The sequence below is a fragment of the Geotrypetes seraphini genome, chromosome 6, assembly GCF_902459505.1.
Source record: "Geotrypetes seraphini chromosome 6, aGeoSer1.1, whole genome shotgun sequence".
In the NCBI taxonomy this organism is placed as follows: Eukaryota; Metazoa; Chordata; class Amphibia; order Gymnophiona; family Dermophiidae; genus Geotrypetes; species Geotrypetes seraphini.
In genome coordinates, this window is record NC_047089.1 from 9034883 (window position 1) to 9049479 (window position 14597).

The following is a 14597-nucleotide window of genomic DNA, read 5'->3' on the forward strand; positions in this document are numbered from 1 at the left end:
AGGTGGCATGAATTTGGGACACAGAAGCGAGGGAGAAAGGGGGCACAAACTTGGGACATAGAAGGGAGAGAAAGAGATGCTGAGGTAGGGAGGGAATAGAAAGGGAGAATTGTTGGGCATGGTTGTGTGAGTGAGAGGGAAAGAGAGATGGTGCACATGGGGAATGGAAGAAAGAGGTGAATTGTTAGGCATAGGGAGGGAGAGGAGTGAGGGAAGAGAAAGATGAGAGGGAGAAATGTTGGATATGGTGGTGAAACAACCCCTTGTTAGACCCGCTGAGGTTACTTTGGACACTATTTGGACTACGTTAGACTTCTTTTACAAGGTATGTCTGGGAGTCTTTCCTCTTGTTCAGGCTCAATCTTTGAGGTTAGAAAAATTTGAAGAGGACTTGAAGTCCCAGGGAGAAAAAGTCAATATCTTAGAACAGTCGGTGCAGGGAATAAAATCTACTACTGGAACTATTCTACAGGACCAACTACTGATGTTGAGGCAGAAAAAGATTCTTGGAAATGAAAGATAGCGCGAAAGTGTTGGGAGCAAAATTTCAATGACGATATCCTTGTAAATGTATGATCTATTTGGATCAGAATTCCTATCTACAGGTACTCGTCGACTTACGACCGTGATTTGTTCCGACTGACAGGTCGTAAGTTGATCGGGACGTAAGTCGGCCTATGTTAGACTAAGGTAAGAATACCATATTAGACTGAGTAATGATATTGTAATCATCTTAAAGTCATATTTTATCAACATTTTCTTACTTTCTAAGTCAAGCACAGCTCAATCCCTTTGCGGTGAACATTCGTTGTGGCGTCTCCTCTAGTGCGGGAGACTGGCGCTGCTAACAGCTGGCGGGGGAAACTGTCGTAAATGCGTCGTAAAGTCGAACAACTGTAACTTGCATAGGTCGTAAGTTGACGAGTACTTGTATTTTATGCGCTCTCCCAATTGCAATTTTTTTTTAGAGCGGAAAGGGGTAACATCGCAGATTCCCAAGAGCGTGCCTTAGTATGCAAGTCCATATTATAAATGGGGATGTGTCACTACCTTTCTTAAAAGAGTTTTGCGTATAGTATCATTCCTTCTGATTGTGAAATTGTCTCTCTCCATAATGAGGACTACACAAGAGTCCTGATATAGGGAAAGGAACTGTTGATTTATTTGTTTATAAGAACATAAGAATTGCCACTGCTGGGTCAGACCAGTGGTCCATTGTGCCAGCAGTCCACTCACACGGCGGCCCAGCGCCCTAACTGAGACTAGCCTTACCTGCGTACGTTCCAGTTCAGCAGGAACTTGTCTAACTTTGTCTTGAATCCCTGGAGGATGTTTTCCTCTATGAGAGCCTCCGGAAGAGTGTTCCAGTTCTCCACCACTCTCTGGGTGAAGAAGAACTTCCTCACGTTTTTACGGAATCTATCCCCTTTCAACTTTAGAGAGTGCCCTCTCGTTCTCTGTACCTTGGAGAGGGTGAACAACCTGTCCTTATCTACTAAGTCTATTCCTTTCAGTACCTTGAATGTTTCGATCATGTCCCTTCTCAATCTCCTCTGTTTGAGGGAGAAAAGGCCCAGTTTCTCTAATCTTTCACTGTACGGCAACTCCTCCAGCCCCTTAACCATTTTAGTCGCTCTTATCTGGACCCTTTCGAGTAGTACCGTGTCCTTCGTCATGTACGGTGACCAGTGTTGGATGCAGTACTACAGGTGAGGGCGCATCATAGTCCGGTACAGCGGCATGATAACCTTCTCCGATCTGTTTGTGAACCCCTTCTTTATCATTCCTAGCATTCTGTTTGCCCTTTTCGCAGCCGCCGCACATTGTGTAAGACACTTGTATTTGTTCAATATGTATCTTATGATTAAAATGATAAATAAAAAAAAATAAAAATATATATATATATATATATAAACTACACAGAAAAAGTGGTATACAAGTCACATCTCCTTTACATAGTTCTAAATACATCCATGTCAGTTGTCTTTTCTCCTGGAGCTCTGCTCTCTTTTCGTCGTCTGTCCTGGAGTCTGCCGCTGGTCCCTCAACACTAACCAATAAGCCGCTTGTGCCAGGCTTACGTACGTAGCGTGCCCTTTAAAAGCAAAGAGGAAAGGGGACCTGAGCGTGCTAAATTTAACACGCTTACACGAGCTTCCTCGTGGTAAGTAACGCGCTCACTTTAGCCAACGCATTCTGCATTTCACGCATGACAAGAATAAGGAACCAGAAAGAAGTTTCCGACTCAGTGTTGTCTCTGTAAGATTTTTTTCACTCTCCCTTGGAGAATCCCACTTGGCATCATACCTGGTTGTGAAGGTGTTTTGTCTTCCTAAATTTTCAAAGGTATTTCTCTTCTTATAAGGACTAAGTGAAAGTCATGATGATTACCTGATTTACTAAGCTTTATTCTATAGGGCTAGAATGAGAGAATAGACTTAGGGCTCCTTTTACAAAGGTTTGTTAGCTTTAACGTGCGGAATAGTGCATGGAGCTGGTGTTAGTTCTAGAAGCGTAGCGCGGGTTGCGCTAGCGCACCTTAGTAAAAGGAACCCTTGGTAACACAGGCCTAAAATTTGGCAGTGAGGCATCTGGTTTCAGCGGAACAAAGAATGTCTCTTAGGAGCTGTATTTAGATTTTATAGGGTTTTTTTAAAATTTAACTTCCATGTGTTTCTAGGAGATTTAGGATTGTGTGCCTACAGTGTAAAACAGAGGAGAAAGGTAGGAAAATTCATTTCGAAACAACACTTAGAACATAAGACATAAGAATAGCCTTTCTAGGTCAGACCAATGGTCCATCAAGCCCAGTAGCCCGTTCTCACAGTGGCCAATCCAGGTCCCTAGTACCTGGCCAAAACCCAAAGAGTAGCAATATTCCACTCAGAATCCTAAAGAATTGCAAGATTCCAGAATCCCAGAGAGTAACAAGATTCTAGAATCCCAAAGAGTAGCAACATTCCATTCAGAATCCTAAAGAATTGCAAGATTCCGGAATCCCAGAGAGTAACAAGATTCTAGAATCCCAAAGAGTAGCAACATTCCATACAGAATCTCAAAGAATAGCAAGATTCCGGAATCCCAGAGAGTAACAAGGTTCTAGAATCCCAAAGAGTAGCAACATTCCACTCAGAATCCTAAAGAATTGCAAGATTCCAGAATCCCAGAGAGTAACAAGATTCTAGAATCCCAAAGAGTAGCAACATTCCATTCAGAATCCTAAAGAATTGCAAGATTCCGGAATCCCAGAGAGTAACAAGATTCTAGAATCCCAAAGAGTAGCAACATTCCATACAGAATCTCAAAGAATAGCAAGATTCCGGAATCCCAGAGAGTAACAAGGTTCTAGAATCCCAAAGAGTAGCAACATTCCATAAAGAATCTAAAAGAATAGCAAGATTCCGGAATCCCAGAGAGTAACAAGATTCCAGAATCCCAAAGAGTAGCACCATTCCATACAGAATCTCAAAGAATAGCAAGATTCCGGAATCCCAGAGAGTAACAAGATTCCAGAACCCCAAAGAGTGCAACATTCCATACAGAATCTCAAAGAATAGCAAGATTCCGGAATCCCAGAGAGTAACAAGATTCTAGAATCCCAAAGAGTAGCAACATTCCATTCAGAATCCTAAAGAATTGCAAGATTCCGGAATCCCAGAGAGTAACAAGGTTCTAGAATCCCAAAGAGTTGCAACATTCCATGCAACCAATGCAAGGCAAGCAGAGGCTTACCCCCATGTCTTAATAACAGACTATGGACTTTTCCTCCAGGAATTTGTCCAAACATTTCTTAAAACCAGCTACGCTATCTGCAATTACCACTTAATTTACTGATGCTAGTAGAAGACCCAGGCAGGGTTAGGAATAACAGTAACCAATTTTATATCATTAGCAGGGGGCAATGCTCAGGCAAATTCGGTTCAGGTAGCAGCATCTTAAATCAGGAGTACAGCAACATAAAAAATAATAGATTTTAGCTACAAAAGGCAACTTGTGTTCATCGATATTCAGACTGTGGCATTGACAATGGTGGGCTGAATTAAACCTGAATATGCAATACCAGACTATGGCCAGGAATCAGCACTGAATATCTGGGGTTTATCATAGAAACATAGAACATGACGGCAGAAAAGGGCCATGGCCCATCTGGTCTGCCCACCCTAATGGCCCACCCCCTAACTACCTCCATGAAGAGATCCCACATGCCAATCCCTTCTTTTCTTAAAATCTGGCATGCTGCTGGCCTCAATTACCTGCAGTGGAAGATCATTCCAATGATCAACCACCCTTTCGGTGAAGAAATATTTTCTGGTGTCACCATGAAATTTCCCGCCCCTGATTTTCAGCGGATGCCCTCTTGTTGCCGTGGGTCCTTTAAGGAAAAAGAGATCCTCTTCCACCTCGATACGGCCCGTGACATATTTGAACGTCTCGATCATGTCTTCCCTCTCTGCGTTCCTCGAGCGAGTACAGCTGCAACTTACCCAGTCGTTCCTCATACGGGAGATCCTCGAGTCCTGAGACCATCCTGGTGGCCATTCGCTGAACCGATTCAGCTCTCCGCACATCTTTTTGGTAATGTGGCCTCCAGAATTGCACACAGTATTCCAGATGGGGTCTCACCATGGATCTGTACAACGGCATTATGGCTTCGGGCTTCCGGCTGACGAAACTTCTTCGGATACAACCTATGATTTGTCTAGCCCTGGATGAAGCTTTCTCCACTTGATTGGCAGTCTTCATGTCTTCGCTAATGATCACCCCCAAGTAACGTTCTGCTACAGTCCTTGCTAGGATCTCACCATTTAGGGTGTAAGTCCTGCATGGATTTCTGCCGCCAAGGTGCATGACCTTGCATTTTTTGGCATTGAAACTTAGTTGCCAAGTCTTTGACCAATGCTCCAGCAGGAGTAGGTCCTGCAACATACTGTCGGGCATTGAGCTTTTGTCGGGCACTGTGCTTTCATCTGTTGTGCGGTTGCCTACTATGTTGCATAGTTTGGCGTCATCGGCGAATAATGTAATTTTACCTCAAAGCCCCTCAGCCAAGTCTCTTATGAAGATGTTAAATAGGATCAGGCCCAAGACCGAGCCCTGCGGCACTCCACTGATCACCTCCGTCGTATCGGAGAGGGTACCGTTTACCACTACCCTCTGAAGTCTACCTCTAAGCCAGTCCCTAACCCATGCGGTTAATGTTTCACCTAGTCCCATCGAACCTATCTTGCTCAATAACGCTCCCAGAATTTAACACAGGTGTCGGCTGATACTCATAGAAACCTAGAAGATGACGGCAGAAAAGGGCTACAGCCCATCAAGTCTGCCCACTCTGCTTACCCACCCCCTGTCTATGCCCTAATGACCCTCGTAGGGATCCCACATGGGTATCCCATTTATTCTTAAAGTCTGGCACGCTGTCTGCCTCGATCACCTGCACTGGAAGCTTGTTCCAATGATCAACCACTCTCTCTGTGAAGAAATACTTTCTGGTGTCTGCAGCAGCCACTCTCTCCTCCTCTCCCTATTGGCTAAGGCTCTTAACATTTGCATCTCCTCTTCCTATAGGCTAAGGCTCTTTACACCTGCATTGTGATGTCATAGAACTTTCTGATTATAGAAACATAGAAACATGATGGCAGATAAAGGCCAAATGACCCATCATAGAAACATAGAAGATGACGGCAGAAAAGGGCTACAGCCCATCAAGTCTGCCCACTCTGCTTACCCACCCCCTGTCTATGCCCTAATGACCCAATTTCCTTATCTTGACCCTTGTAGGGATCCCACATGGGTATCCCATTTATTCTTAAAGTCTGGCACGCTGTCTGCCTCGATCACCTGCACTGGAAGCTTGTTCCAATGATCAACCACTCTCTCTGTGAAGAAATACTTTCTGGTGTCGCCATGAAATTTTCCACCCCTGAGTTTGAGCGTGTGAGTACCCATATGCCTAACTGGACAAAGATAGAACTGCTTTTTTAAAGGTCCACTTGTCTAATTAGGTATGCAGCAGGCAAAAGCACTGAACATCATTGATGCCTACTTATCTTCTGCCTCCACCTGGAATCAAACTAGGGTTACAATATTGTACTAAGAAAAACCCTGGACACATAACCCCGCCCTGTTCTGCTCTAGCTCCGCCCTGTTCCGCTCCAGCCCCACCATTTTCCACCCCCAGCAAGCCTCCTCTCTTCTACGATGAGCTCCGGTCGCATCTGGAGGGCCCAGAACACGCTCGTATGTTTGTGACATCTTCTGCACATGTTCAGAGGCCTTCCACATGTGGCCAGAGTTTGCTGAGGTTTTTCAAATGCTGGGTTTTTTAAAGCCTGTCTGGGAGCCTGGACAGCCCTGAGGACATCAAGTTTCAAGTTTAATAAAAATTTTATTTGATCGCAAAATCTTAATTCAATTGGGGTAAAAAAGAAAAATCATATTGCTCAAACGAGACAATGAAGACAACTGTGGACCAGACAAACATAAGAAGGGAAGAATAAAAAAAAGAATAAATACAATTTATAAATGAAATCATAAAGAGCAAGGTATGAAACAAAAGGATGGGGGAAAGGTTACCCGCTCAATTTTTGCTTAACCTCCTACTATTACTCGAACGAGCGTCCTAAAAGTATAAAGTTTGCATGACTCAGTTAAAAGCATCTTTAAAAAGCCAGCTTTTCAGGAGACTTTTAAGAATAATAAGAATAATAATAACTTTATTCTTCTATACCGCCATAGTCTTGAGACTTCTAGGCGGTTTACATTGAAGAGAGCTGGACAGTCAGCGAGTTACAATATGCAGAGAGATAAGAGTAATACAGCATGCAGAATAAATTTTTGTCTTATACGCAGGAGTGGACCCGTTTGAAATATTAGAAACTGATTTAGTGTTTTGTGTAGATACTTTTTAGGTGATATTTCTGTCGAACAAGGCAGTTTTTATAGCTTTTCTAAAGGCGTTATAGGTCAGTCTTTCTCCATTAATGTCATTGTCTAATCACTTACTAAGACATGTTTCTGGTAACCCTAAATCAAACCCTACACTGCCCTGGAACTAACCAGACGGTGTCACAGGGGTCATACTGGATTTTCAGCTAGGGTTGCCAGATGTCCGAATTTCCCCAAACGGCTTTTCAAAATCCGGCACTTTGTCTGGGTTTTGAAAAGCCTCCTCTAAATCGCGTCGGGAGACGAGAGTAGGCAGGAAGGGACAGGGCAGGACTAGGGTGGGATTGAGGGCGGGGATGGGTGGAACGGGGTGGGCCTGAGGGCGGGTCTAGGGGTCCAGATTTTGCTATAGTAAAATCTGGCAACCCTATTTTCAGCAGCGCAGTGCGATTAGGTGCCTGTGAAAATGCAGGATGGCTGCAATTCAGTGGATTTAGGGGCTCCTTTTATCAAGCCACGCTAGTGGTTTAATGCGAGTGAAAACTGCCGGCCACGCTTGCCACTACCGCCTCCTCTTGAGAAGACGGTAGTTTTTGGCCAGCGCAGGGGTTAAACACGTGATGAAAAGTCACGGCTTGATAAAAGGAGCCCTGGGTTTTTCAAAGGTCGGTCTGCACAGACTTCAATGAATGCAAAACACTACAGCTAAACTTATTTTCGGTAAGAGTAAATTTGATCACGTCACCCCTCTGCTCAAGGAATTCCATTGAACCACAACGGGGCAAAAATCGAGAGTAGAGTGATTAGAACAAGTCGCAAAAATAATATGGAATAATCACTCAATTATAAATCATTCAATGATTGTAATCATGGACAACTGTTAACGAAGTTATTACATTACATTACATTACATTAGGGATTTCTATTCCGCCTGTGCCTTGCGGTTCTAGGCGGATTACAATATAGAAGATGTTTGGGCAATTCCAGTAGAATTACATTACAGGATAAGAGTAGATTACAGGAACGGTAAAGAATTATGATACAACAATTTAACAGAATGGTACATAACACAGAGGATAATATATATCGATTGAATCAAGTTAAATCAGGTGTAGAGTAGAAGAGTTACAGTACCTTCTAAATCACAGACAAGGAGATACTATAGGTGGGTGTTTCTGAAGGTGTTGATTGGGAACTCGTTGGGAGGAGGTTAGAGTGATGGGAGATATTTTTTGAACAATAGTGTTTTTATTTCTTTACGGAAATCTTTTATGTCTGTTGTTTTGATCAGTAATTCTAAGATGTCAGAGTCGATTTCGTGGACAACTGTTAACGAAGTTATATGCTCAGAGAAATGGAGGTGATAACAGGGATACCCCAACACTACCACCTCACCGCCCAGACATCGCATAGTTTGTACATAATAGCGACAAGTTTCATAATCAACTGTAGGAACTATGCGATGATTGGACGGTGAGGTGGTAGTGTTGGGGTATCCCTGTTATCACCTCCATTTCTCTGAGCATATAACTTCGTTAACAGTTGTCCACGATTGCAAGCATTGAATTATTTATAATTCAAGGAATTCCATTGGCTTCCAGTGTACCTCAGAATTCAATTGAAGTGCATTTCTATCACATTTAAGATCCTATTTGGCATTTTCGCCACTTTGATCCCTTTAGACTGGAATGGTCATAGATCTCATCTGGCCAGAAGTTCTCAAAAAATTAAAACTTACATTTCCCTCTCTCAGTGGTAAAAACAGAACCTTGAAGAGATTTAGTCCTTCTTTTGCTTTTAAATTAACCGAATTCTGGAATGCTTTACCGCGTCCATGAAGAAGTTTAGGTTCTTTGGCTTTATTCCGGAAAGTTCTGAAAACTTTTTTGCTTGCTAAGCGTTTTGGAAATTAACTATTTCAGTCCACTTTCCCTTGTCAAACTCATGTATTATGTTTTACATTCTTGTTAACCGAGTCGAGCTCCTCTAGGTCGATGACTCGGTCTATACAACTAAGTTTTTAGTTTAATTTAGTTTAAATGGACAGATGCCTCAGTGGCCTTCACTTTTAGGGCTCCTTTTACAAAGGTGCGCTAGGGCCTTAACGCTAGCATTGAGCTGGCGTTAGTTCTAGAAGCGTAGCGCGGGTGTAGCGCTTGCTAAAATCATGCGTGCACTAAAAACGCTAACGCACCTTAGTAAAAGAAGCCCTTACTCTTAGTCATTTTATGCCATTTTGTGCACATTTTTCTCTTTTGAAACTAAGCCCCATAGTTGTCCAGTGGAGATGGTGGAGACAAGGGAAGTATCTAAATTAAAGATTGGGACCACCACAAAGGTTCTCTGAGGGAGATGAAGGTTACTGTAGAGTGGAACCGATAGAGTGAATGGGAAGACGGACTAGGCCCACGTGGTCTTCACCTGCTGCTATTCTCTGCTTCTGTGTTTTAGGTTTACGTGGTTAGGTCCTCAAGTCCTGGGGTGGGTTTCGATGCAGATCCCACACCATTTTGATTGTCGTTTCCTGGACTCTCTCTGTAGCCTATCTATAGCTGAAAAACGGGAGAAGATTACAGGCTTTCCATTCCTTTCCCAACATGGTAACACTACATGTAACATAACATAGTAGATGACGGAAGATAAAGACCCGAATGGTCCATCCAGTCTGCCCAACCTAAATCAATTTAAATTTTTAGCTATTTCTGGGCAAGAATCCAAAGCTCTACCCAGTACTGTGTTTGAGTTCCAACTGCTGAAGTCTCCGTCAAAGCTCACTCCAGTCCATTCACACCCTCCCAGCCATTGAAACCCTCCCCAATCAAAAGGCCATATACAGACACAGACCGTGCAAGTCTGCCCAGTACTGGCCTTAGTTCAATATTTACTATTCTTTTCTGATTCTAGATCCTCTGTGTTCATCCCACGCTTCTTTGAACTCCGTCACCGTTTTCCTCTCCACCACCTCTCTCAGGAGCGCATTCCAGGCATCCACCACCGTCTCCATAAAGTAGAATTTCCTAACATTGCCCCTGAATCTACCACCCCTCAACCTCAAATTGTGTATTTGCACTATTTCTGTAACTAATCATTAACATTTTCTTTTGCAGCGTGTAAAAGAGGGGAAAACAAGTAAAGTTTCCCAGAGTGAATTCAAAAGAAAAGAAGACACAGAAGACCTTTCCTTGGCTGAGTTTATTAAAAGTAGGTTACGTTTCTGCTCAATTTTTCTCAGCATGGATTGGGCAGCATCGTGCCATGGATTTTAGCGTTCAGGGAGAAATTCTAAAACCAGCGCCTAAACTTAATTGAAGAACGCCGTTAGAAATGGCAAAAAACTGTCAAGGTTGAGGTGCCAGAATCACGCCTACTTAGGCGCTTTAGGCCACCAAACGCCAACGCCAACGCCAAGGCGTTAGGTGGCCTAATGTGCCTACCTAGGCGTGAGTTGCACAAAGATAGGCAGAAATATAGACCCATAAAACCCTGGCCTACATTTCTGGGGCCTATCGTTGCTGGAGAATCCTGACAATAATCTACAGCCTGCCATCAGCTGATCATGGCAGAGGAATCCCTAATCAGCAGAACTGGCAGGACTCCCCGGAACCGTGGCTTCAGCTAATTGGGGATTCCTCTGTCGTAATTGGCAGGGAGAACCCTGATTCCTCTGTCTCCAGCTCCCTCCCTCCCACCATCCTCTCCCCATTACCCCTCCAAGGAGAGACCTCTTCCCCGAGCTCATCATCCCCACATACACCCTTTGTGCCTTTGATGGAACATCAGCAGGAGAAATGCCCACTCCCTCTTGCCAGCAGGCTTACCTCATCAAAATGGCAGGCTTTCCCCTTCCTGGTGCACCCTGGGATGCATTGGGAGGGGCCTATACTCTGGCCCAGGCACCTAAGGCTCCTCCCATAGAAAAGGCCTTAGGCATCTGGGCTAATCAAGGCCTTAGGCCTCTTCCTGGTGCATCCTGGGGTGCACTGGGAGAGGCCTGAATGGCCCAGGCACCAGGGTTTTCTGTGCCTACATTTCTGTCGCCTGCCTTTGCATGAATTGTGCTTATGTAGGCGCTTGAGGCGTGATTCTCTAACCGGCTTATAAGGCAACCACTAACATGGGGGGGGGAACTGTAGGGTTACCAAATTTTCCAAACAGAAAATCCAGACCCATGGCTCCGCCCTCAGGCCTGCCCCATTCTAGCCAAGCCCCGCCCCCAGGCCCTCCACACGCTCCCCCCATTCGACTTGCACAAGCAACCAGTGACAGCAGCATTCGAGCATGCTCTGGTGTGATGCAAGGACGTCACCGCATTGCATCTGCGCATGCGCAAATGTCATCCCAACATCACTCATTGCCAGAAGCTTTTCAGAACCCGGACAAAGTGTCCTCAAAAGGAAATCCGGACCCTAGGTAAGTGTATGTAAATTTTTCAAGCACATGAACGTGGCACTGTAAAATGGCTGAATGAAGAAGAGATATTTTAAATTAACTTCTCCCTCCGTATTCGTGGTTTCGATTATTCACGGTTTTTAGCTTGCTGGCTCCTCCCCCCAAATTACATCAGCTTGCATAGAAAAATTGCTGATTCCAAGCATTTACAGAGAAAATCACCGATGCCCAGCACTTTCTTCACCAGGCGTAGCCTCTCCTTCTGGAACAGGCCGGGTCTCCCATATTCATGATGGTTTTTAATAGAAAACAGTGAATAACATATGAAAAAGTTATTTGCGGTTTTTCAGTATTTGCGGTTCTGTTAATCCCCTATCACAGCGAATACGGAAGTCTCACCTGAGTCTTGCACAGGGGCATCATTACCTCCTTTATCCTCTCCCTATGCACCCAAGCATCCTTCTAGCTTTCGCCATCCCCACTCTGTTTAATCTGTTGTGTGATTCCCGGCGCTTTCTTCACCGTGTTTTGCCTCTCCTTCAGGAACAGGCCAGGTCTCCCACCGTGTTATTCGCGGTTTCACCACATTCATGATGGTTTTTAATAGAAAACAGCAAATAACATGTGAAAAAGTTATTTGCGGTTTTTTAGTATTTGTGGTTCTGTTAATCCCCTATCGCAGCGAATACGGAGGGAGAAGAATTTGAGAATCAAAAGCATCGACAAATAAAAATCAAAAACTGTTGGAATGACCCGAATTATGAACAGCTACAAAATCACGTACTGTATATTTATGGATGTGGGGGGAGACATGAAAAACATTTCTCGTAAATAAAAATGTATCATTGCAAGAAATAAGTGTGGTATAGACCAGATGATAAAAGTCTGTAATTGTGCAACAGTTTGTACTGTTTGCTCTGAGCGTATTACAGCTGTAGTCTGTTTCATGGAAAGGGATGTTTCAATGTTGATATCGATGTCGTTCCAAATGGGGAACTGAATCACAATGGAAGACCTTGTGTTCCAGGAAAAATGAAAGAAATGTTCCAAATGGAAAATCCAGACCTCTAGATCCGCCCCCAGGCCTGCACAGTTTCACCTATTCCTGCCCCGTTACATTTAAAATAAAATTTTTAAAAATTTTAAATTACTCTTTTTATTTATGATTTTACCTAGTTCTATATCTAGAATCTTATTTATTACATTGAAATTTTATATAATTCATTACATATAGCATAAGAAGATACCATTACTTAGGGCAGATTTACGTTTTTGTGCCTAAAACATTAGGAGATATGGGTGTCCCTTATCCTTTATGGAATTATTGGGCTGATTGCCTCAGGGCTCTCGAATGCTGGATAAATCTCTTGGCTCATAATCATTAGGTATGTTTTTTCAGGTAAATCTGGATCCTTTCAGTTCAAAAATCACCCTTTTCCTTTATTGGTCCTTTGAAGCTGGGTAAAGATTTGCAAATTGCATGACATTTAAGAACATAAGAACAGCCATACTGGGCCAGACAAATGGTCCATCAAGCCCAGTAGCCCGTTCTCACGGTGGCCAATCCAGGTCCCTAGTACCTGGTCAAAAAAACCCCGAAGAGTAGCAACATTCCAGCATCTCAAAGAATAGGAAGATTCCGGAACCCCAGTGAAAGCAACATTCCCGATCAGAGATTGTGATGTCATAATGCCTCATTCCACAGAGCCAACCTCAGCAGTGATGTCACAAAGGCTTGATTGTCCTATACTTGGCACACGTAAGAACATAAGAATAGCCATACTGGGTCAGACCAATGGTCCATCAAGCCCAGTAGCCCGTTTTCACGGTGGCCAATCCAGGTCCCTAGTACCTGGCCAAAACCCAAGGAGTAGCAACATTCCAGCATCTCAAAGAATAGCAAGATTCCGGAACCCCAATGAGAGCAACATTCCAGAGCTGAGATTGTGATGTCATAATGCCTCAGTCCACAGTGACTCAGAGTCAACCTCAGCAGTGATGTCACAATGGCTTGATTGTCCTATACTTGGCACACGTAAGAACATAAGACTAGCCTTACTGGGTCAGACCAATGGTCCATCAAGCCCAGTAGCCCGTTTTCACGGTGGCCAATCCAGGTCACTAGTACCTGGCCAAAACCCAAGGAGTAGCAACATTCCATGCTACCGATCCAGGGCAAGCAGTGGCTATCCCCCATGTCTTTCTCAATGATAGACTATGGACTTTTCCTCCGGGAACATGTCCAAACCTTTCTCCTCAATTCACTCTAGTCATGCCTATTTTAGTCAGTTTGTTTGTTTATTTATCGCCCGCCCTTATCCAGGGCAAGTTACATGTTAACATACAAAATAATTCAGTTAAGACAGAATTTAAATCTTCCTGCAGAACTAGCGAATTTCCCTTCATCAAAACGTTTTTATAATAATACCTTATTTCGAATGATAGATAGATGCACTTTATTTCACTGCTAACTTGTGGCGTCCGTAAAACAACCCATATGTGGGAAGACCTAAAGCGGCCATATTTTGGCACCTCGCGAATATTGCTGCTTGACAACGATCTGTGCGTTCATATATTTGTGGCATCATTCCACTAGTGGAACCTCAGAAGCGCAACTTGTATTGCGTTATATTTTTAACACCCTCAGTTTATGTATGATGCTTTGACCCCTGTTGCAGGCATTGTTTAGCCAAAACACGGTCATGTCAGGTCTTCCCATGTTCTATGTACACCACAAGTTAGCAACGAAATAAAGTGGGATAGGGTCCAACTTTCAACGGCTTTGGACTTTCTCTTCATTAACTTCCTTTGGTTTCTCCAGCATGAGGATTTTTTTTCTTCTTTTGTTCATCTCTGTCTATCTTATAAGACATACTTAACTGCTCTGCTACCATGAAATTAAAGAATAGCTTTGGCCTATGTATCATAACGTTAAAATCTAAATTACTGTATATACTCAAATATAAACCGAGGTTTTGGGGCCAAAAAACTGGCACAGAAATATGAGTCTTGGTTTATATTTGAGTCCCATCCTGCCATCCCCCTCCCAGACCCTCTGCAGGCCTACCATACTGCCCTGGTGGTCCAGTGGTGCAAGAAGCCAAAGTTGGCTTGATCAAATCCCTCCCTTCCCTGCGGTGACCTTCCTGCAGGCTCTGCAAGCAAGCAAACAAACAACCATCCCACCCACCCGCTCCTTCCCCTCCTGGGCCCCCTGGAAGCCTACCTTATGTTCCTGGAGGTTCAGCGATGATACGGGGCAGGAGCGATCATTTTACGCTCCTATCCATGCAGTCTCCATAGTAGAAAATGCTGCTGTGAGT

General features: G+C 43.8%; 1 protein-coding gene across 6 annotated transcripts in view; it reads left to right on the forward strand.

Annotated features, from left to right (window-relative positions):
• SLCO2B1 (solute carrier organic anion transporter family member 2B1) overlaps window positions 1-14597 on the forward strand; it is a 139056-nt gene that overhangs the window by 92871 nt on the left and 31588 nt on the right. For all 6 annotated transcript variants that reach the window (XR_004539737.1, XM_033947387.1, XM_033947391.1 and 3 more), the window contains one exon: window positions 9993-10086. Coding sequence is in view for 5 of the 6 variants with exons in the window: in XM_033947387.1 (XP_033803278.1) it covers window positions 9993-10086 (94 nt within the window). In the remaining variant the exon portion in view is untranslated. The remainder of the gene's footprint in view (window positions 1-9992; window positions 10087-14597) is intronic.